This window comes from Apodemus sylvaticus, chromosome 1, assembly GCF_947179515.1.
Source record: "Apodemus sylvaticus chromosome 1, mApoSyl1.1, whole genome shotgun sequence".
Classification (NCBI taxonomy): domain Eukaryota; kingdom Metazoa; phylum Chordata; class Mammalia; order Rodentia; family Muridae; genus Apodemus; species Apodemus sylvaticus.
Window position 1 is genome coordinate 31,344,187 of NC_067472.1, and position 22,077 is coordinate 31,366,263.

At 35.9% G+C, this 22,077-nt stretch overlaps 1 protein-coding gene across 3 annotated transcripts in view; it reads left to right on the top strand.

Moving 5' to 3' along the window:
* The window catches only part of Prkg1 (protein kinase cGMP-dependent 1), a 1,198,874-nt gene that overhangs the window by 1,077,317 nt on the left and 99,480 nt on the right, over positions 1 to 22,077 (top strand). For all 3 annotated transcript variants that reach the window (XM_052187297.1, XM_052187287.1, XM_052187307.1), the window contains one exon: positions 7,551 to 7,625. In XM_052187297.1, coding sequence (XP_052043257.1) covers positions 7,551 to 7,625 — 75 coding nt within the window. The remainder of the gene's footprint in view (positions 1 to 7,550; positions 7,626 to 22,077) is intronic.

Here is a 22,077-nt window from a genome sequence, read left to right on the forward strand (position 1 = left end):
CCTACAAATCCAGACTAGCTGTATCAGCCCTAGTAATAAATGGAGTGACAGATCTCACAGTCAGATACCTCTCACAGTCCCTATTTTGAATTTGACAGAATCTGCTTAATTAGTTTTATTTTTATTATTTTTATATTTTTAACCCACAGAGTCTACCTACTCATAATTACTAAACATCGTATCAAAATAGGAATATAGTAAAGCACAAGGATTACATGAACTAACATGAATATGTTAAGTTTAAATGCATAGATATAAAAAGTGCTTTATAAACTATAGATTGTGTGTAAATGCTTTTCTTTGTTGGCAATATGTCAATTCTTGATACTTGGAATCTGTCAATTTGGTCTTTTGTCTCCCTTAGAGTTTTAAAGCCCATTTCTCTTTAGACAAGAGTATCATCACGTTGCAATTGAAGAACAAAATTATACACATTTTAGACACACCACTGGGTAATCAGCTTCCTTCAGAAAGATGTTTTGGTGTGATAATGAAAACATCTTAATAACTGAAATTATTACCCACTGAGTCAATCACCATAATGTCCCCAAACAGATACTTTTCCTAGAGTGAGGAGCAGCAGCCTTTCAGCTGATGCCTCTTAAGAAAATGTCAACCCTGTCTCGAAAAATCAAAAAAAAAAAAGACATAAAAAAAATGTCTACAAATGTTGAAGGGCCATTATTTCCCTTCTCTGCCTCTTTCGCTTCCTTCTTGCCCCATCTTCCATCTGCTGCCCTCACATTTTCATTCTCCCTTGCCCTTTTTCCTTCCTTTCTGTCTCCACCTTAAGACCACGTTTGAACTACTAATATTAAACACACAGGACACTTGCGATTTTCTCTTCCATGTCTCTGCTTTTGTGAATCTGTATTTAAATAGTACCATTAAAATCACTCACCTTAAAAAAAATACTTCTTGGTCTTCATGGGGTCCCCAACAACTAGATCAGGGACTTACCTGTCTATGGATGCTGTGCCCCCTAACTGAGCTTTCTTGTCTGACCTTAGTGGGAGGGGATATACTTAGTCCTTGAGGTGCCAGGTTGGGTTGGCTCTCCAGGAGTGACCTTCCCCTTCTCAGAGAAGAAGGGGAGGGGAGAGGGGCTGTGTGAGGGGGAACTGGGAAGAGAGGGGCTTCGATTGGGAAGTAAAGTGAATAAATAAATAAATACATGGAAGAGAATCCTGCCTTGACATTTTAAAATGACGTATTTTTAATTTGTAGAGTGTTCCAACTGCACATATGTCTATATACCATTGTGTGCAGTGCCCACAAAGGCATGGATAGTGTATTAGAACCCCCTGAAACTGGAATTACAAATGGTTGTGAGCCACTGTGCAGATGCTAAGAGTCAAATTCAAATCCTCTGGGAGAGCAGCCAGTGTTCTTAACCACAGAGCCATCTTTCCAGCCCCTACTTAACTTGTTAAAACTAGATTCTATTCTCAGAAAAACTAGCACAAAAAGTGTATGTGCAACTACCTGCATGCATGCACTGAAGTTTGCTGCTGAGATAGCCTGAGGTAAAGATTTTCACATAACAATAGCTCCCCACTTTTCTCAGAAATTGAACCTAGCATATATATGCAATTGGCTATTTTATTTTGCAACACTAAGATATAAATTACCTGTGAGTTAAAGAGTTTAATAATTTATTTCTTTTATTACTTTTATTTTTTTTATAGTCCAGCTTTTTGCCTTCCCTCCAGGTCCCCTTCCCACAGTTCCTCGTCCCATTCATCATCCCTCCTCCCCCCCCCCCCCCCCCCCCCCGTTTTCAAGAGGATATCATGTCTCTGCCACCTAGCCAGGCCTCACCACTCCCTGGGGCCTCAAATCTCTAGAGGATTAGGCATATCTTCTCCCAGTGAGGCCAGACCAGGCAATTCTCTGGGGTATATATGTCGGGGGCATTGGACCAACTTGTATATGTTGCCTGTTTGGTGGATCAGTGAGAGATCTCAAGGGTCCTGGGTTAGTAGAGACTGCTGGTCTTCCTATGGGGTTGCCCTCCTCCTTAGCTTCTTCTAGCTTTTCCCTAATTCAACCATGGGGTTCCCCGACTTCAGTCCAATGGTTGAGGGTAAGAATCTGCATCTGTCTCAGTCAGCTGCTTGTTGGGACTCTTGGAGGACCACCATGCTAGCGGTCTATAAGCACACTATAGCATCAGTAATAGTATCAGGTCTTGTAGTTACTTGTTTTTATAGCTGATAAATGTTTTGTGTGTTTTACTCATTCTGTTACTAAGGTTGCCAAAACATCTTACTAAGATCTTCAGAATAGAACATTGATGACAGAGATCTTTTTATTAGTCAATTCATACCTTAAGACCCTAATGAACATTTAGAAAGTCATTTACCACTGTATTAGTTAGGGGGTTCTCATGAGTCACAAAGCTTATAGGAAAAATCTCTATATAGTGAGAAAGAGAATTTATTAGAATGGCTTATTGGCTATGCTCTAGCTAGTCCAACAATGACTGCCTATGAATGGAGGTCCAAGAATCTAGTAGTTGTTCAGTCCCCAAGGCCGGATCTCTCAGTTAGTCTTCGATATGCTGGGATTCTGAAAAAGTAGGCTCTAACACTAGTGATAGAATGGTCTTGGAGCAAGAGCAAGCAGGTAAAGAGAAAAGAAGCTTCTTTTCCTGCTAGAAGAAGGTGTGGTTCAGAATGAAGGTGGATCATTCCACCTCAAAAGATCTGGATTAAAGGTTTATCATCCCACCTCAAAGATCAAGATTAAAAGTAGATCTTCCCACTTTAATGGTTTAATTGCGAAAAAAATTCCCTCACAGGTATGCCCAGTCATTTGGATCTTAGTTAATTACAGATGTAGTTGACAACCAAGAATAGCCATCACAACCACTATAGCAATGCCCTAAAAGACTTGATTAACAAGGATCCACACAGATATTATGTATTCTGGGAAAGAGTGTGTGACCAGGAATATAGCGCAGTGGTGAAGAGCCTTCCTTGTAGATTCAAGGCCCATGGTTCAATTGCCTGAAGTGCAAATGAATAGGCCCATAAATAGTAAGTTTATTAATTAATTCTATAATTCTACTATGTAGATGACTAAGCTGTTTTTAATGATTTATTGACCAGAGGATAAATACATAGTGGGGATCCCTTTGGACTCAGTGATATTGCTTGAAAGTTCCATATCTTCTTAAAGTACTTATGTATAATATAATATAATATAATATAATATAATATAATATAATATAATATAATATAATATTTTTGTTTTGAAAGATTTTCCATTTTATCAGGATCTAATTATTCAGTGTTTCAATATGCTTTTGAGTTAGATTGCCTTCCAAAGAAAAATTATTTACAAATAATATATGGCCCAATATTCCCAAAGACAAAAATATGATCCTTTGTATATTTATCATGAAAAGAAATTATGTATGTTCAATCCATAGTCTAGAGTACAAATATTTATGTTTGTGTACACAGTTATCATTCTTCCTGTTTCCCTGGGTGTGTATGCCCATGTGTGTTTCTATATGCATACTGAGACATAGCGATAGATATTCTATGACATATGTACATACAGTTATATGTCATAGATATATCATGTCATAAGCAGTACATACATAACTGCTTAAATACCCCTTAAAACTTTAAAGGATCAAATGAAGTATATATACAATAGTGCAAAGTTAAAATTAATATTCAGTCATAGCTAGTTAATAGCTCTAACTCTAAACAGTAACAAGACTACACTAAGAGCAAATGAAAGATCCTCCCTAATCATGTGTCATTGGGTAACTGCAGACATATTTGTATGTTAGAGTTTCTCTGAAATCAGACTTTCTCCAAGTTTAGATATGGACCAATACCTTGTACAGGAAAGTAAGAAAATTAATCATAGAAAGAGTAGTGGTATTGGGGGTAGTGGCACACACCTACAATCCTCCAAGTAAGAAGGCTGAGGAAGAAGAATCGTGAGTTCAAGATGTTTGTTACATGGCAAATTCTAGACTAGAATGGACTTTAGGGTTGGAAAATCATCTCAAGACAAACTAGATAGCCCAAGGACCTAGGCTAAACTAGAGTAAAACTACATACTACTGTTGAACAAGAAATAGTATCAATAAATGACTCCTGACGACATTCTGCTACACTCATAGATCAGTACTTAACTGCCATCAGGTGGAAACAAATAAACTCACAGCCAGTCAATATGCACGTGAGAGACCTTGGATAGCCCAGAATGTGGGATGTCTCTATCTAATCCCTTCCTGCAGGGCTCAGAGAACCCTGGGAAATTAGAGGCATAAAGAGTGTAAAAAAGAGAGGGGATGGGGAACACCAAGAACCTAAGGTCTCTAAATCAACATGAGCAAAGCTCATATGAACTCACAGAGACTGAGGCAGGATATGCAGGGCCTGCCTGCATCGGTCTGTACCAGATCTTTGGCATATATATTATGGCTTCTAGTTTAGTGTTTATATGGCATTCCTGGGTGTGCACTGTCAACCAGTGAGTCTCTGATTCTTCTGCCTTCTTTTGGGCTCTTTTCCTTGTTTGTTTTTGTCTACTTCCACTGTGTTCATTTTTGTGTTATCTTATTATAGTTTTTTATTATTATCCCTCAATAGCCTAGTTGTTTTCTCATAGGAGATAGAAAGGGACTGAATCCAGATGGGGGGTGGAGGTGGTAAGGAAGTAGGAGGGATAAATGGAGGAAAGACTGTAATCAAGACATACTATGTGAAAAAAAAAACTATTTTCAATCGCAACAAAAATAAAAAAGAAAAGCTGGCATTTTATGCTATTGTTTGAGTGAAAATTTAAGTTTCTGTTCCCTGTCTCTAGCTTCATTAGAATGTAACTAACAAAAATTATAGGCACTCAAGGTAAAAAGCAAATAAAAATTATAATAAAGTATTAACAAAAACACAAATGAAAAAATAGAACTAAGTAGAGGGAAATGTTTGAAATCACATTCATTTGAGCATATTCCTCAGTAATAGAGATTAGAGTTACCATTTGTTTTATTTATAACATTTTTGAGAAATTTTAGACTTGCCTATTATTCAGTGTGAATCAATAAGTCCATTATATTAAACTTCATATTTTGGAATGAGTTTCTTAATTTCCTGGGCCTGTGTTTCAAAATTTCCTCTTTGTCTCCTTTTGGATATCAGATTGACTGTATTTAGCACAGCATAGAAGTGACCAAGGCTCCCAGATGGGTCGCCACTAGGGATCTGAGATAACAGCTGTCCTCTGTTGCCCTAGTCTTTTTTATAGTTTTTGCAAAAAGTAATTAAAAATGAAAGCAGTTAAGTAACTTTAAATTCTAAATCATCAAATTTTCTGCTGTGGTTCACAAACTGACTGCATTACTTATTATTTGGTACTCCAAATGCATGCTGTTTAGAGATTAAGATTATGAAGAGACTGTGGGTGTGATTCAGCATTATACAGCTTGTAGAATTTAAGAGACCCTCTATCCAACTCCCAGGACTTCCAAAAAGTAATCATACAGATGGAACAGGGGAGAACACAAGGAAGGAAAAGTGATTGGCATGCAAGTGTAAGAACTATCATTCAGTTCCCTACACAGATTCAGGGTGACAAAGAGGCACATCTGGAATCCCCGTGGTCAAAGAAGATCCAGGGAGTTCCTCAGAGCAAACTGGCTATCTAGAAAAATCAAGCCAAGTACTGTCTTTAAGGAGAGATCCTGCCTCAATATAAAACATTGTAGGAAGATCAAGGAAGACCCTTGGCATCAGCCTCTGTATGCACACAATAACACATAAACATATATATTCAAAAATTATAGAGGTATAAACTATATAACTCTACATAATTCCTTATAACTCCCCATTAAAAGCCTATACAGTACTAAAATTTTTCATCACTATCGTCTAAGCATGCTGCTGGGGATGGGGATTTTAGGGAGGACAGTGCTTATTTTGTCCCTATAGTCAATCACGTTACTAGGTGTTATGATTTAGGGTGAACTTCTATCATAAGCACAGAAGTAAAATGGATGTGTCACTAACAACATCACTGTGCAGCACTTGTCACACTGAGCAATGCCTAGCATAGTCCTGGCTCTTACCGCTGTGACCAAATACTTGACAAAAAAAAAAAAAAAAAAAATCTTAAGAGACAAAAGATTTATTTTAGTACATTATTTCAGAGCATTTGGCCCATAGTTGCCTGGTTCCTTGTATGCAGACAGAATATTATAGAATCTGGATGAGGCAAAAGAAAGCAAGTAGGCACCAGAGACAAGATAGCGCCAAGGACCTTGCCAAAGTAAACAATTGCCCCCAGTGAGACATTACCAGGACCACATGAGACTGTGATGTACTGGTTGTTATGTGGAAGTCTGGACAGGCTTATTTGACTTTCTCCTTTGTCTTAGTCAGGGTTTCTATTCCTGCACAAACATCATGACCAAGAAGCAAGTTGGGGAGGAAAGGGTTTATTGAGCTTACACTTCCACGTTGCAGTTCATCACTAAAGGAAGTCAGGACTGGAACTCAAGCAGGTCAGGAAGCAGGAGCTGATGCAGAGGCCATGGAGAGATGTTTCTTACTGGCTTGCTTGCTCTGGCTTGCTCAGCTGGCTCTCTTATAGAACCCAAGGGCACCAGCCCAAAGATAGAACCACCCACAAGGGGCCCTCACCACTTGATCACTAATTGAGAAAATGCTCCACAGCTGGATCTCATGGAGGCACTTCCCCAACTGAAGCTCCTTTCTCTGTGATAACTCCAGCCTGTGTCAAGTTGACACACAAAACTAGCCAGCGCATCCTTGTTATCCAGTCTGTTTCAGTGGTTGCCAAAATATCATGTATAAAGGAGTTACTGTATCTGGTTGTATTCAGTTCATTTCAAGGGTAATTCTGCTATGTGTGTATTCACTGGGTTCCCTTTTTCTATAACATTTTATATTTTAAGCATATGATAGATGACACTTCATTATATTAAATAAATATAAAGACAGTTCTAGATATAGAGTAGATATTGAATAGATGAGCTTTAAGCAGTTGACCTTCCTACTTCATCCCAAACTCAAATAATCTTCACTCTCTCAAATGAGTTTATTTTTCTATAATTCTTACTCTGTCAATGATTATTTGCTTTCGTTTAATTGGAGATGCAGCTACTGTTTGCCTTTTACTGTTTCCATTGAAAATAATAAAAATTATTCCCAGTTAACTGGCAAACCTACCAGCAGGTTTTGTTGTTATATCAGTTTGATAAGAAACTGACACACACACTTAGCATAGGCTCAATATCTGCTTTCGGCAGACATGGGTGCCAAATATGATTAGGTGTTAACTACAGTGGTCGACCAGATAGAAGAGGCCTCTGACCTCATAGTGTTTATCACCCAATCAGATGGGATTCTGCTGTCTGGTGTGTTTCTCAGCAGTCTCTCTAGATTGTTTGAATTTACTCTTTTAAAGATGGCTTTAAATCATTTCACTATTAGTGACTGGTTGACATCATTTCCATGGTGCAAAGAGGATTTAACATGATCACTCTGGCTTTCCTCTGGCAGCTCGTTCAAGCACTTGATTGGAGGACTCGATGATGTCTCTAACAAGGCATATGAGGATGCAGAAGCAAAAGCAAAGTAAGTGACATTTGTTTGGGGGACTTACTTCATCATGATAAAAGGTGGCGTTGATAAGATAGCACCAAATATTTGGAATTCATGTCAAGTGCTCTGGCAGTAAAAATCCGATTACTTAGAAGAAAAAATTAGGCAAGCAATGTACTTGTTACACAGTGTGCTTACTTAATCTGGCTCTTTTCAACATGAAATCCTTTGTGAAGATCAACTCAAGCAGGTAAGTGATAGTTTCAAATTAGGTGTAAACAATTACAATGAAACATGTAACTATCAGATTTAAAATACCTTCCGATGATATTAGATGCTAACTGTTAATTTTTTTACAAGGATGTCTTGCTATAAAACAAAGCTTTGCCAGAGCTTTGGGGCAAAGATTTGATATATTCAAGATTATTTTGAAATGTAATTTAAAAAATGTTAGTTACTTTAGAGAAAAAACAGTGGTCTTCATAATCTCTTGTTTCGCTCAGTACAAACTGGCATTTTATATCCCATAGGACAATAAAATGATTAAATAGATAAAATTTAGTGTTAAGTCCATAGTTCATGTCAAAATTTGATTATCAAATTTGTAGTTACCTAAAACCCAAAAGGAATAAAATATTTTGCTCTAAGAATCCATGAAAATAACATTCAAACTAGGAGTAATATATTAAGAATTATTCTCCATGTTAACCTCTTAAATACACACAGGTGTATAAATAAGATGACTGATGGCCAACCTAAAATATGAACAGCTACTTTAGACTTACAGAACATAGTGTAGCTGCAATATGTATATATATATATATATATATATATATATATATATATAAAAAATGCACATATATAATATTTACATATATTCCCATATCTATGTATGTGAATATTCATAAACATGCTTTTTCAGCCTAAATTCTAAGTGATGGTGAAGTGACAGTGACTGAGACTCTGCTCAGAATCCATTGACTTTGTAGGAGTAGCCATGTGAGGGTTCGTGAATTCTGACCATTCATGGATTCACTTCCTTACACTGTACTTCTAGGCAGTAAGGAAACAAGTATACTAAAACTAGATTCAGACTGTTAGAAGGAAGATTTGGCCATAGTTTGTCACGCTGTAATATCAATCTGAACAAAGATGAGAAGCCTTTGCTCCTGCTTATCACTCTTGCACACGACTCCCAACACTTCTCTCATATCCCCAGTTAGTACTTCTTTAAAGTGGGAGCTAATGCTGCCTTTTAATTGATGACCTTATAGAAAAAGCAATCTTTGTAAATTGCAAAGAGCTACAAAGGTGGGTGACCTTGTTGAAGTAATCTTTGGAAACAATTTAATTTGACAAATGACTCTGAAAATAGATATTAATTATTGTATATATATTATAAAATATTTTACATGAATAAGGAGTTCTTAATTTTATATAAATTTAAGTTATTGTGTTTATATAGCATATCATTAATTTATACTTAGACTAAAAAATACAGATATCTTTTTATAAAACACTAACAGTGTAGCAAAAACAGTTACGGTTAGGAAACAAAGAAATAATAAAATGACGGTCTTCTTCAAGATGCTTCCCAATATGTTTCTTTGACCAGTAGTTTTACCAGCCTATTTTTGGACATCGTGAAACAAACATACAGTCTTTGGGGTATACAACATTGATATAGATATCAATTAGAAACTGATCACAGTAATTAATCCAATTAGCTCATCTATCACCTCACAGAAGTTACTCTTTTATAGGTGGTGAATTGGTCAAATTTGGACTAAATTAGTCACTGTCCTAATCAATAACCATAGATTTGATGGGAATTATTGATTTGGTAAGCCATAGATTGGGTCAACAACCAGAAGGGATTAATCACTAGTCAGATTAGTCACCAATTAAATCAACTATTCACTGGACCAAACTTGGTTATAGAGGCCTCTGATTAGATCAGCTACTAATCTGATAAAGGCAGATGAATAGACCACTATTCAGATATCCTGCTGATTGATTAACTGCCTCAGAAGATACTTTGTGTTAGCAAATTTCATTCATGATTACATTTTTCTTAAATTGCCTGGTTATTAAGACCAAGTTAGGTATTCTTAATCATTATGTATTTAGAAAGTATTAAAAGTTTGATTCAAAATTAAACCCCTGATCTGAATTCTAAAAAGAACAATAATAAGTTTATTCCTTGAAATTGTTTAATAACAAATGTTAGACTAGTTGTGATGCCTTTTACATTGTTAACACTTTATATAGTGCTAATTAATATGAAGACATAGCAAGGTGTCTGAAGTTATAGCCATCCCTTAATCAGATGTCCTTAACTTGGAGAAAGCTAACTATAAGTTTCCTCAGGGTAAGCTTTTCACCTGCACGGGCAAGCTTCAACATATGTGTTTCCACTGTTGCCTCTTTCTTCCATTGGTCTCCCCTTAAATACATTTTACATTTACTTGCTATTGAAGGAACTTTTAAAGGTTCACCTGTGCAGTAAAAACTAGGTACATCCTGTAATTGGTTTACATTCCCTGGATGAGTCTGTTAATTCCTTTGCATATCTATATAGACCATGAAGCCCAGAGCATGCACAACGGAGGTAAAGATTAAACTCCACTGTGTAAACTCTATTGTTTTCAAAGTTCCCTTTGGTTTTGCAAAACTCATGAAATTTCAGGCTAATATTTCTTAAATCCCCATTAAAACGATCATGTTATTTACCCATGTAAAATAATCATTTTTCTATGTCTATTCTTATTTGGGGAAGGAGAGATAAAACAGGAGTGACTTTAATAACTCATTCCTTTGGGATACTTAACACTCAGAGGCGAGGAACTCATTACCAATTTAGCTAACACTCAGTGGCAGACTGATTACCCCAACTGCACATGCTATGCTTTGAAAACCTGCACCAAGAATGCAGATCAGACAAACAGTCCAGAAAATTGGCTTGAAAGAAACACCTTGTTGAAAGGTTTGCAAAAACTGTTTGGCTGAAGGCACTGTGTCTTCTGCCTGTCCCACAATACACCTTTTCTTAATTAATTTTTGATAGAAACTTTACTTTCATGGCATGTTTTCTAATTGCTGATAATCCTGACTAAACAAAGACTTTGCTTTGTAAAATATGAGTTATGGCCACAAATATTGGGGGAAACAATGTAATATTAAAATTAAGGATCACTGGCCATCACTTAAAATATAAAGTAGCATCTGTAATATGTCCATATCATTTTTGCTGCAAGGACACTCATTCACTTGATAACAAGCATTTATAGCTTCACTTAGTGTGAGTATTACAGTGTGCTATATAATGTGTGTAACTAAAATAAAACACATTTATAATACTATGTAATATCTTGTAGTTTGAAGGAAAACCAATATATAATCAGTAGTTGTTTTCACCCCATACTTTGAAGTTACGGCGATTATTGTCACATGTCTTTGAATATCTTACCTCCATCCATGTGTAAGGCTTGTCTTTTAAAATCATGGCTGTCCATAAATATAAAAGTAAATGTTTTATTTCATTATTTTGAGTCTTTTGGCAGAAGAGTCTATTTATTAAATAGCATGTTTTATATTTAGCATATCATCAATGTATTTGCTGATATACATTATACTCAGACACAGACAAAAGAACTCTTTTTTTCTAAATGAAAAACCATAATTTGTATATAGTACACACATACATTCAATTTAGCTTATCATAAAAACCTTTACAGCAAAAAATTATACTCTTAACAGGGTTCACCTTTGCCATCATTACATTCTCAGGGTGAGAGCATAAAGCGGGCAAAAACTGTAATGCTGTTTTTATTTATAATAAGCCTTATTTTTATTAAAATGTTTTATACCTTTACTTTTTATAAAAATAATATGACAAGATAGAGAAAGAAAAAGAAAAACCAACCAAGCAGACCCAACATGTGCTCCTAGCTGCCTTTGTGTTTTTCTGACGCTGACATGTCTCACACATTGTTTTTCTCCATTTGACTTTACCACATTACCAACATACTTGAGCATTTTCTGTTCTGCTTACATCTTTGCAGTACTGCCTGCAAACATGGTGAATGAAAACTTACATCTCTAGATTGACTCAAGATAAAGCCTTACTGATTCAATCCATTCTTCTTGCGAATATAAGTTCTCAATCACTTCTAAAAGCAGAACACCAAAAAATAAAACCTCAGCCCATAGCCAAAGCCACTTTACCAATGCCAAAGCATAGTCCATCCAGCTGTGCAAATTGCTCTGTCATGCACTGATAGAAAAGTTGCAGTACTGTAGACCAGCGGGTCCATTTGCCACCTGTTCTATCCTGCTGTCTTTTCGTGAAGTCTGAAGGATTCATATCTAGGTACTTCCACTGAGACACTCTAATAGCTGTATCAATAGATTGATGTATGCATTTAGTTTCAGTCTATGTTGATGAGACCTAATACTGTTCTCCATGAGAACTTCATCATTATAAAAGCCCACGTGAAATATGGACATTCTTTATAACCTAATGTCACCTGTTATATAAACCTAGACTCCTTCTGATAACCCATATTCCCCCATGTACTGGCCTTACCCATATTCATTCATTTCTTTATATACATTGATTTATTCAACAGATTACTCTCTACATGCCTATACCCCACCCCACCCCCATAAAATAGTGACTAAAATACACATTTTTTGCTTTCCTGATATATTTCGTTCAGTGTGAAAAAGACTAACATTGTGACAAGACTTCAAGGATGAAGTTGCATTCTCAATACATTCGAACTGAATCCTGAGTAATTAGTGGATGCTAGGTAGGCATTAATTGAAATGGGCTAGGCAAAGATGTACAGAGAGAATTTCAGAATAAGGAGTATTCAAATGGCAACTAAAATATAGAAAGAACCAGTGAAATGGACAATAGGCAGAACATGAATCTATGGATTGATTCTTGAGAAATGTAGCTTTTAAAAGTCTAGAGAAACAATCAAAAAAGTTTACAGAGACATGAGAGGTAGAAGGGAAAAACAGATGTGTCTGCTGCATGGAGACCAAGAACAGAGGAATGAGTCTTAGTCCTTTGGGGTTGCTATGCCATAATGACAGAACAAGAAGACAAAAGTCACCAGAACCATATCAGTTTACTTCTATGCCTTGTTCCCTAAATGAATATTTTGACTTTTAGGGAGAGATTGTAGGGCTTGTTCAAGAGAAAACCATTAAGTCAACTCATCTTTTAGACAGGAGATTTTTCAAAATTAACAATAGGCAGTATGGTGGAACAAAAGGACTCCAAAGGAGAGTTTCTGCCTTGCAGGATAAAGCAAGGTATGTCCTGCTTTGAAAGATTTCTCAGGAAATAAGGAGGTCTTGTGCAGCCAGGAAGCAGGCTTAGTTTATCTGTGACCTAGGCTACATTACTAAAATATGGAAGCAGGATATATCTGACTCATAATACATGGCAAGGGTCACTCTTTATCTGAGTAAGGAAGTTGGGCTTGGTTAACATGTGATAATGATATGTGGACCTTGTTTGGTCCACTTATCTGACCACTAGACACTGAGTGAGTTCTGCTTACAGCCCTCTCTGATAATTTGGACTTCATTACCCGAAGATCCTGAGTTCACTAACAGGATCTATATAATAGATTCACATCACACAGGCAGAATAATTAAACAAAGAAAAAGAAAATTAAGGCGAGGAAGGAAAACAAAACAAAGATGCGAAGCAGAGTCTATCTATCAATGTATGAGAAAACAATAATGTACAAAACCATGGCAGGTACCAGAGATCTGCCTTACTGTCACTAAACACTAAGACAGCATGCCACCTCTCTGCCTCACACCTCTCCCCACCCCCTGGCACTTTGAAAGAATTAACTAGAATATTGCACCCATGTGGACCAATCCCTCAACTTTTTTGTTGAAATAATCCTATTCTCATGATTAGCGTTCATTGATTTAAAGCTCCCTTTCTGTTTACAAGCTCATTTACAAAAGAATGTTTTCGTCTGTTTGATAATTTCCCAATTACTTTTGGTGGTGAGCCTTGTTGCTTGACACAATTGTGACAGCAAGGAAAGATGGCCTCTCCTTCCACTTCATTAGCGGAGATGGCCTTTAGTTGCTCAGTCTGTTTGTCATAGGGAGGTTGCTGCTGTTTCTCCTTGCTCTCTGGCATCAGAACTTCCTCGGGCCTTTGATCATTAACTCATAAAATGCCTTTAGAGGCACAAGAGGCCATGCAAATCAGAACCCAGGGCTGGATTGCTTGGTATGCTGTTTTGAAATGCCCTTGGTGTCATCTGGCATCTAATAAAAATATGATGCTCTTTTGAATATGTGCTCTTTTGAACAGACTTTGGAATTTGGGCCCTTTCCCTCCTCCTTTTTTATTAGATTTTTTTTTCTCTCAGGCCTCTAGGAACAAAGATCTCAGCATTCCCACAATCTTATCAACAATTTACTTTAAACAACTCAGCCTTGATCTAGGCAATTCTCAGGGAAATGGGCCTAGAAAATTGTTTCTTCCCCTGTGGAAAAAATTCAAGTGAGCAATATCCTACTCCCAAATGAGAACACCACACTGATTAAAGAACCGTGCAAATGGCCTTGTGAACTAGTCCTCGTGAACTAGTCCTCAGACCAGAACTGGAACTTTCCAACCATGTGCAGGTTGCGCTGACAAAGGATAGTTCCAGAGTCTGGCCATCAAATTCTTTTTCTATTTTATCACAGAGAAAATGGTAGGAAACAAGAAAATTTGGAGCATTTTGCCCTGAGGTTGGTTTTTAGCCTTGCAAGAGCTATTTGCTTTTGAATCCCAGCAGTATGTGTTGTCAGACTAAGAAGGAAGGAATATAGACTAGTTCCCAAGACCACCAATATCTACACTGATACTTCGGTGTGACTTGAGGTTTCAAAGAACATGATGTAAATTTCTCTCTAATTGTGAATCAGTCACAATGAGTCTGATGCAGTTGCATCTTTAGAATGTGATTTCAACCTAAAACTACTTGGCCTCACTTAGAGACTTTTGATCTAGTTCATTTTTAAAAATTTAAAGCTCTCAAAGGCCATTTGCTAATTTCTTCAGCACTCTGCCTGTCTTTAAGACTCCCCAGGTAGCAAGCCATTATAGACGGGAATCCCAGGATGTCCTTGCATGCAACCTTTTCTACTTAACAGAGAGAGTACTGAAGATAACTAAGACCCTAACTCTATTTACTTGCTTGAGGAATACATACAAATTATTGCATTGCCACCTCTCTTCATTTTTTTTCTAAAAAGTTACTGCCAATCAACAAATGAGTGGATGGACTGAGTAGAGAGCTTCCAAGCAGAGAAGCACAAATGGCCGATAACTATTTCTAAAAATGTTCAGTCTCCCTCGCCAACAAGAAAAGTACAAATTAATACTACCTTGAGATAGTACCTCACCCCAGTCACAACGGCTGTCATCAAGAAATTTGACAGCAGATGTTGGAGAGGATGTGAAAAGAAGGGAAGCCATATATTTGTACGGCAAATCAAGACAGCCATATGGGAATCCATTTGGAGATTTTTCACAAACATTAAAGATAGACCTACTATATGACTAGCTATTCCACTCCTGGACATATAATCAGATAACTCCATACCCTGCTATAGAAATATTTGCACCCCTTCACTGTGTTTATTTCTGTCTTTTTTTTTTCAGTATAGCACAGAAATGGAATCAACCTAGTTGTCCATCCACATATAAGTGGATAAAGTAAATGTGATATATTTACTTTAAAAGGGGTTAGTTGCTATTACTATTCAGATCTCAAGAAAATGCAGGATTGACTTAAAATGTTTAATATTAATCATGGTCATACAGTCTTTAAAAATGCATGTCTTAATCTAGACATTATTGCATGTGTATGTATATATGTATGTTGGTGTGTGTACATCACAACATAATAAGTAGAGGTTAAATATTAGGGATGTGGAAGGAGTAATTCAGAAAATGAGCACAAGCTATGAAAGAGGATATAAAGTTAATTGTTTTCCTAGTTCTAACTCTTTCGTGAATTTTTGTTAGAGGATAATTGCAATCAAATATATTTGATAATGAAATTATTCAATATGAGATTCCACAGCTTCTTTTAAAAATGGCTTCTCTAATTATATAGAAGTTTAATGAGATGTAAACTTTGCAACTGGTTAATTGGAGTATGTGGGTTTTTTTGTTAAGTTTTCATTTAAAAGTATTTTTGAAAGATTATAATTAAAAGGAAAACAGACTTAAGAATCAACAAATAGCTATGAGTGTTTTTTGAACAGAAAGTTATATCCCTTTCCTCTTCTAGTCTTTAAGTCTTGCCACAGTACTTACACTATTTAAAACATTTATATAAAAAAATCAGGTTGATTTGCTTGCAGTTAGTTGTGGTAATTCAGAAGAGTTAAATAAATTAGCCCATAGAAACAGAATTTCTCATTTTCACCATTATGCATAGAATTTATCTCTTTCTGATGAAATTTAAATATGATAATAAGCTGGGCTATCTTTCAATAAAGAACTATTAGAAAATTATAGAGTACTTTCAAAACTAGAAAATGTTATGGTAATATTTGCCCATGAATCCTTTCAGAGAGAAATCATTTTTAAGTAATGACTTAAACGGCGGCACAAACCAGTTTTGATACGATGAACATAATATTCGATATTAATTTACATTTTTAAGTTGTTACTTGAAAACGACAGTGTATAGAATTGGAGCATGGCTATTGTTCAGAGCCATTCGCATGAGGCACACCATTTGCCTTCCTTGCATAAATTACAGGAATCAATCAGCTTTATAAAATACATCCATCACTTCAGGCACCAAGCTGCTCCCTTTTTCATAAAACATGCACAAGTCTGATTTCTCTAGTTTTCACACTTGGAGCAAGCGTTTTAGATCCCTCAACAAGTTACTGATTGAGTACATTGGATAGTTGTAATCCCAATGTCCTTGAAAAGGAAATAAAACAGCTTCTGAAAAATATTGACTCTGAGACCAGTTTCACTTTAAGGGCTTGGAAGAGTCAGGTCTAGAAGCAATTCCCCATTGACTGTTTGTTTATATGTTTTAGAAATTTTTCTTTAGCATACTATGCCTGTTCTGGTAATAAACTTGATTTACAGAAGAGTCAATTTCACTCAGAGTGTGTTTTCCTAAACCAGATTCTCTGCTTATCACATTACAGTGGAAATTATTCATGTAGACTCAGGTTTCTCACTCAAACCTGTTAACTTTATTATAAAAACAATTAAATAAGCGATGAAGAATATGCTTAGGTTGTCTGTCAACTTTGAATTTTAAGTAGGCTCAAAAGTTTTCCAGCTGTCTCAAAAATAAACGGCCTTCCACATCTACATGAGCAGAGACCAAATAATAGACAGGACTTTTGACAGTATAAACTAGGAGGTGATAGCAATCTTTTTCTTCAGGAAACTTTTTCCAACAACTTAACATTAGTATTTTCTGTTGCATTAACATGAGTATCAAAGAAATAATTTCACATGCTAGCACAAGTTGTGGAGTCAAGATGAAGTTAAAGAAAGCAGAGTTACCAGAGAAATGTTGAATTATATTAATGCACATTTTGACCAATATACAGAAATGGTCCACATGGTTACATGACCCAGAGACATGGGTCTAGCTGTAGAGAGTTTCTGAAACACTACAGTTTTCACATAATGAAAATACTGCACAACAATGCATGCTTTAAGAACACATTCTGTGAAGACTCACACATGCCTATAGTTATGAAGATATGACTGTAATACCTTGATTATTAAACATAAGCATATATCATTAACTATAACTTAAAAAACAACTGCATTTTTCAGTGTCAGTTTCTCTGGCTCATATTTGGGATCTCAAAATTCAAAATAATTTTTTCTCTGAAAAGTACACATGCACTTAAAAACCAAACAGATAATATTTAAATCAGAGAGCCTTAGACCAATGTCTCTCTGTTTTACTAAAGGCGAAGCATATTGTCTAACTTACATAATTTTTCCTTTACATAAATAGTTATTTAAATGCATTTACATAATATTTTTTAAAAATACTTTGCTTTTCTAATGGTGCCAATATTTAAGTAAATAAAAAACCAGGAAACTCGTTTTATTATAGTATCATAAGAATCTGCCAATATTTGATCATGTACAAAGTATTAAAATAGTTTAAATTTTATTTTACAATTTCTCATGATGTGATGAGTAGAGTTTTGAGATTGGATCACTGTTGTCAGATAACTCATTACATTATTATTTAATTCACATTACCAACTACTTTCTAATTCAGTCGTATTTACCTATCAATCCTCATCATGTAAATGTAATAAGTCTCAAAACCAGTATGACTTGATATATTTATTGATAAGCTTACTTTATAAGCCAGCCCTCTGACGTTATTTGTAATTGTAGAATGGCCACAACTATCTCCACTAGGCCCATTTCAGGCTGGATAATTCCAACCTTTGAAAGTAGGGAGAATGTCTTGTAGAATGCAGGGTGTTTAACCACTGACCTTTGTCTATTGCATGTCAGCACTGTATCATAACCCTCAACTCCTGAGACACAGTGATACTTCTAAGCATTACCAAGTAGACACTGGGCAACAGAACAGAATAATAGGGTGTTGCACTGAAAACTTACTATTAATATATACAGGAAGAAAAGATATTCCACTTCCAACAGAAATGTTTAACTTCAGCAATAGTGTTACATCAGAATTGTAAGACTTTCATTTTCAACTTGAAAATGTATGATGGGACATATAATTTGCTAGATTCTGGTTCATTAGATGCTGAATCTTAGGGTTTAAGATGTCAGCATTGATAGATTAGCTGATGCTAGAAAAACAGTCTCATTTTAATTAAGTGCATTGTTGACTGTCATTTTTTTTCTACCTGGATATTATTCACTGTAATAGCCTCAAAATGTAATTACTTGGTATAATGCAATGAGTTTTCGTTACATTCATATAATTTCTTGGGTTATAATTTCAAAACCTGGCATCATATTGAGAAAGAAAACATGGAAATAGATTTACATAAACTGAACACCTACTATTACATTAATAATATAATGCAATTGCATATTGGAAATTGAATGTATTACAGAAGAGAATAGGTTACCGGCAAATAAATAAATAAATAAAGGTGCTTTTTGGAGACCGAAAGATACATACTTAATGAGCCTTTTTAAATAGTTCAAACAGATGCGTTTTTGCATTACACATTCTATGGACATGTTTTATTAACTTTTAGAAATAAAGGGTATGGGTGTCTTTAAATTCCTCCTTTGTAATAATGTCTAGCTACAGATTTCACCAACACAATGCCACACTGTCATTCTACCACGTCCTGACCTGATCTAAATTTCTTATCTTATAAGAGCTATTCTGGTCAGTTTCACTTCTTTCTAATTAAAGAAACAGCCAGAAACAACTATGGATGCTCAGTCTCACCATTGCATGAGTTTCTGATACTTGTTCTTTGATGAAGAACAGGAACATAGTGAAATGTTTGTGGAAGAAAACAATCAAAGGTGACATAAGACTCTCAAGCTGTCAAAAAGACCACGAGGAGACTAAGAAGTTAGTCCTGTATCAGTTTTGTTCCCCATGGCTTTGAAAAAAAATAACAAAACAAAAAACAAAGAAGAAAAACCTGGCAAGAGCAACTTAAGGGAGAAAGGACTTACTTGCGTCACTATTCTAGGGTATACTCATCACTGTTGGAAAATCAAGACAACAGAGACTTAAAGCCATATCCTCAGTCAAAGGAAATAAATGCATGTTAGTGCTCAATTCACTTTAAAAAAACTCAGGATTCCCTGTCTAGGGTAAGGTGACACCCACTTTTAGGCAGGGTCTTCCTATGTATATTAATAGAGCTAAGACAATCCTCAGAGATATGCCCACAGGTCAACTTATTGTTGACAGTTACATTAAGACTCCTTTTCCAGCTGAGTCTACACTGTGAAAGGTCCACAGTCCACACTAAACATCAGAGTACCTGCAGGGTTTATTATAAAACAGAATTTTTCAGTGATTTTCAACCCCGGGTTCAAATAAGTAGGATTCACTAAGTTCATTTGGTGGATTATGACCAGCACTTTTACTGTTATTGACCCATTCCTTAGGCACAGGACTATTGCTTTGTGATTTTTTTCATATCTGTATATCATACATATACATAGATTTTTCATGTGCATATGTAAAGGATGGATAGGACAAAAAATGATTTTGTCATGTGGACTGGAGAAGGAAAGTATAAAATGCATAATAAAGGAGCTAAGAGCAGTACCTCTTTCTAGTTGAGACATTTATGATTATTTCATTCTTTAATAAGCAACCGATGTGTCCTAGTTAACTTTGTCTCCAGTTTAACACCACCAAGATTCCTCTGAGAATGGAGTCTCAACTGAGGAATTCCCCAGCTTAGGTTGGCCTGTGGGCATGTCTACTGGGGAATGTTTGTTAACTGCCATAGGATGGCCCAGTCCATGGTGGGTGGCACCATTCCCTAGACAGATGGTCCTGTGCTTTATAAGAAAGCTAGCTAAGCATGAGCCCCACCCAACAAACATATATATATATATATATATATATATATATATATATATATATATATATATATATGTATATATATATATATGACTAAAAATAAGACTTAATTTTTAATAGCTGAATAGTATGCATTGTGTAAATGAACCACATTTTCTATATCCATTCTCTGGTTGAGGGATGGGTAGTTTCCAGCTCTGGCTATTATGAATAGGACTGCTAGGAACATAGTAGAGCATGTGTCCTTATGGTATGGTAGAACATCTTTTGGATATATACCCAGTTGCAGTATAGTTTAGTCTTCAAGTAGAACTATTTTCAATTTTCTGAGGAAGTGCCAGATTGATTTCCAGAGTGGTTGTACCACTTTGTAATCCCATCAGCCATGGAGGAATGTTCCTCTTTCTCCACATCCTCACCAGCATGTGCTACCACTTGTGTTTTTGATCTTAGCCATTCTGAATGGTATGAGGTGGAATCTCAGGGTCATTTTGATTTGCATTTCCCTGATGTCTAAGGATATTGAATTTTTGTTTAAGTGCTTCTTGGTCATTTGAGATTACTCTGTTGAGAATTCTCTGTTTAGCTCTGTACCCCATTTTTTAAATTGAGTTATTTGATATTTTGGACTCTAACTTCTTGAGGGTTTTACATATTTTTGGATGTTAGCTCTCTATTGGATGCAGAGTTAGTGAAGATCTTTCCCCACTCTGTAGGCTGAACTCTATTTAAAGGAGAATTCTATAACTTTACCCATGTCAACTTTTTCTTTCAGTGACAAGCACTTGTGAACTATTTCTGCTTGTAGTCCAATTGGTTATTACTGCCTTTATGCCCCAATCCCTTTCTCTCTCAAAAATAGCAAAAGAATATCTACTGCCATAAAAAAAATCAATAAAACCTCTTTAAACATAGCTACTTTTAAAACATGTACACGTGGATCAAAATGAGTATCTAGTAAGAAAGAAAGAGAAATAGGAGCACACATCCATTGTGTAGATGTTTTCTGCCAGACACTCATGACCATTGCCATCCTACTTGGACATAACAGGGCAAGGGTCACTAGAGTCGGGAGGCTCTAGAGTCCCTTCCACTTCCTAAGAATATATAGAGGGTTTACTGTTTCTGGGAGGAAAAGACTCTTCCTCTGCAGTCTAGTTGTTTGTAAATTTCTAAGATTCCTGTAAAGAATTCTGTAATTATGCTGTTATTTATAAGTAGCCCGAATTAAACTCATTGGTCCACTGTGGGTAGAATTGTTTCTTTCATCTTTTGCTATTCTCTCTGTGGCATATAAATATACCTGGACTGCCCAGGAATCTTCTTATGGCACCTTTCAATAGCTTAAGCACATGCCCATCTAATGATGGTCCATAATCAGGGACTAGAATGTCATTATTGTAAGGAGTAAAGGAAGCTATTGTTCTAAGATTTTTAAATGCAAAGAAATGTAGTAAGCAAAGAGAATACAAAGTAGAAGCTAAGTTCTCTCCTATTGGGAAGCTTAACCTCTAATAAAAAAGCATATCAAATAATGACAATGATGATTGTGGTGCTATTTGGTCAGAAGGGAAATGCTTACTGAGCTCTTAGAAGGAACAGCTCTGTTACTCTAAGAGTTCACCTATTTTTATCAAAATACTATCTTTGACTAGAAAAAGGGAGTTTTAAGCCAAGGAAGAATTTGTAAATTTATTTATAGGTACCTATTAATTATTTCATCTGTAATTTTATAAGATATGGCTGCTAATAACTCTTTAATACAAGAAAATTTTAATCTTTATACTCAACAGGCCACCATCCCCTGCAGGTATACAGTTGTGACTGATAGGGCTGATCATGGTCAGGAGTTTCCTTTACCCTTGACCTTTCAGGACCTGGTGCACTATTTCCTT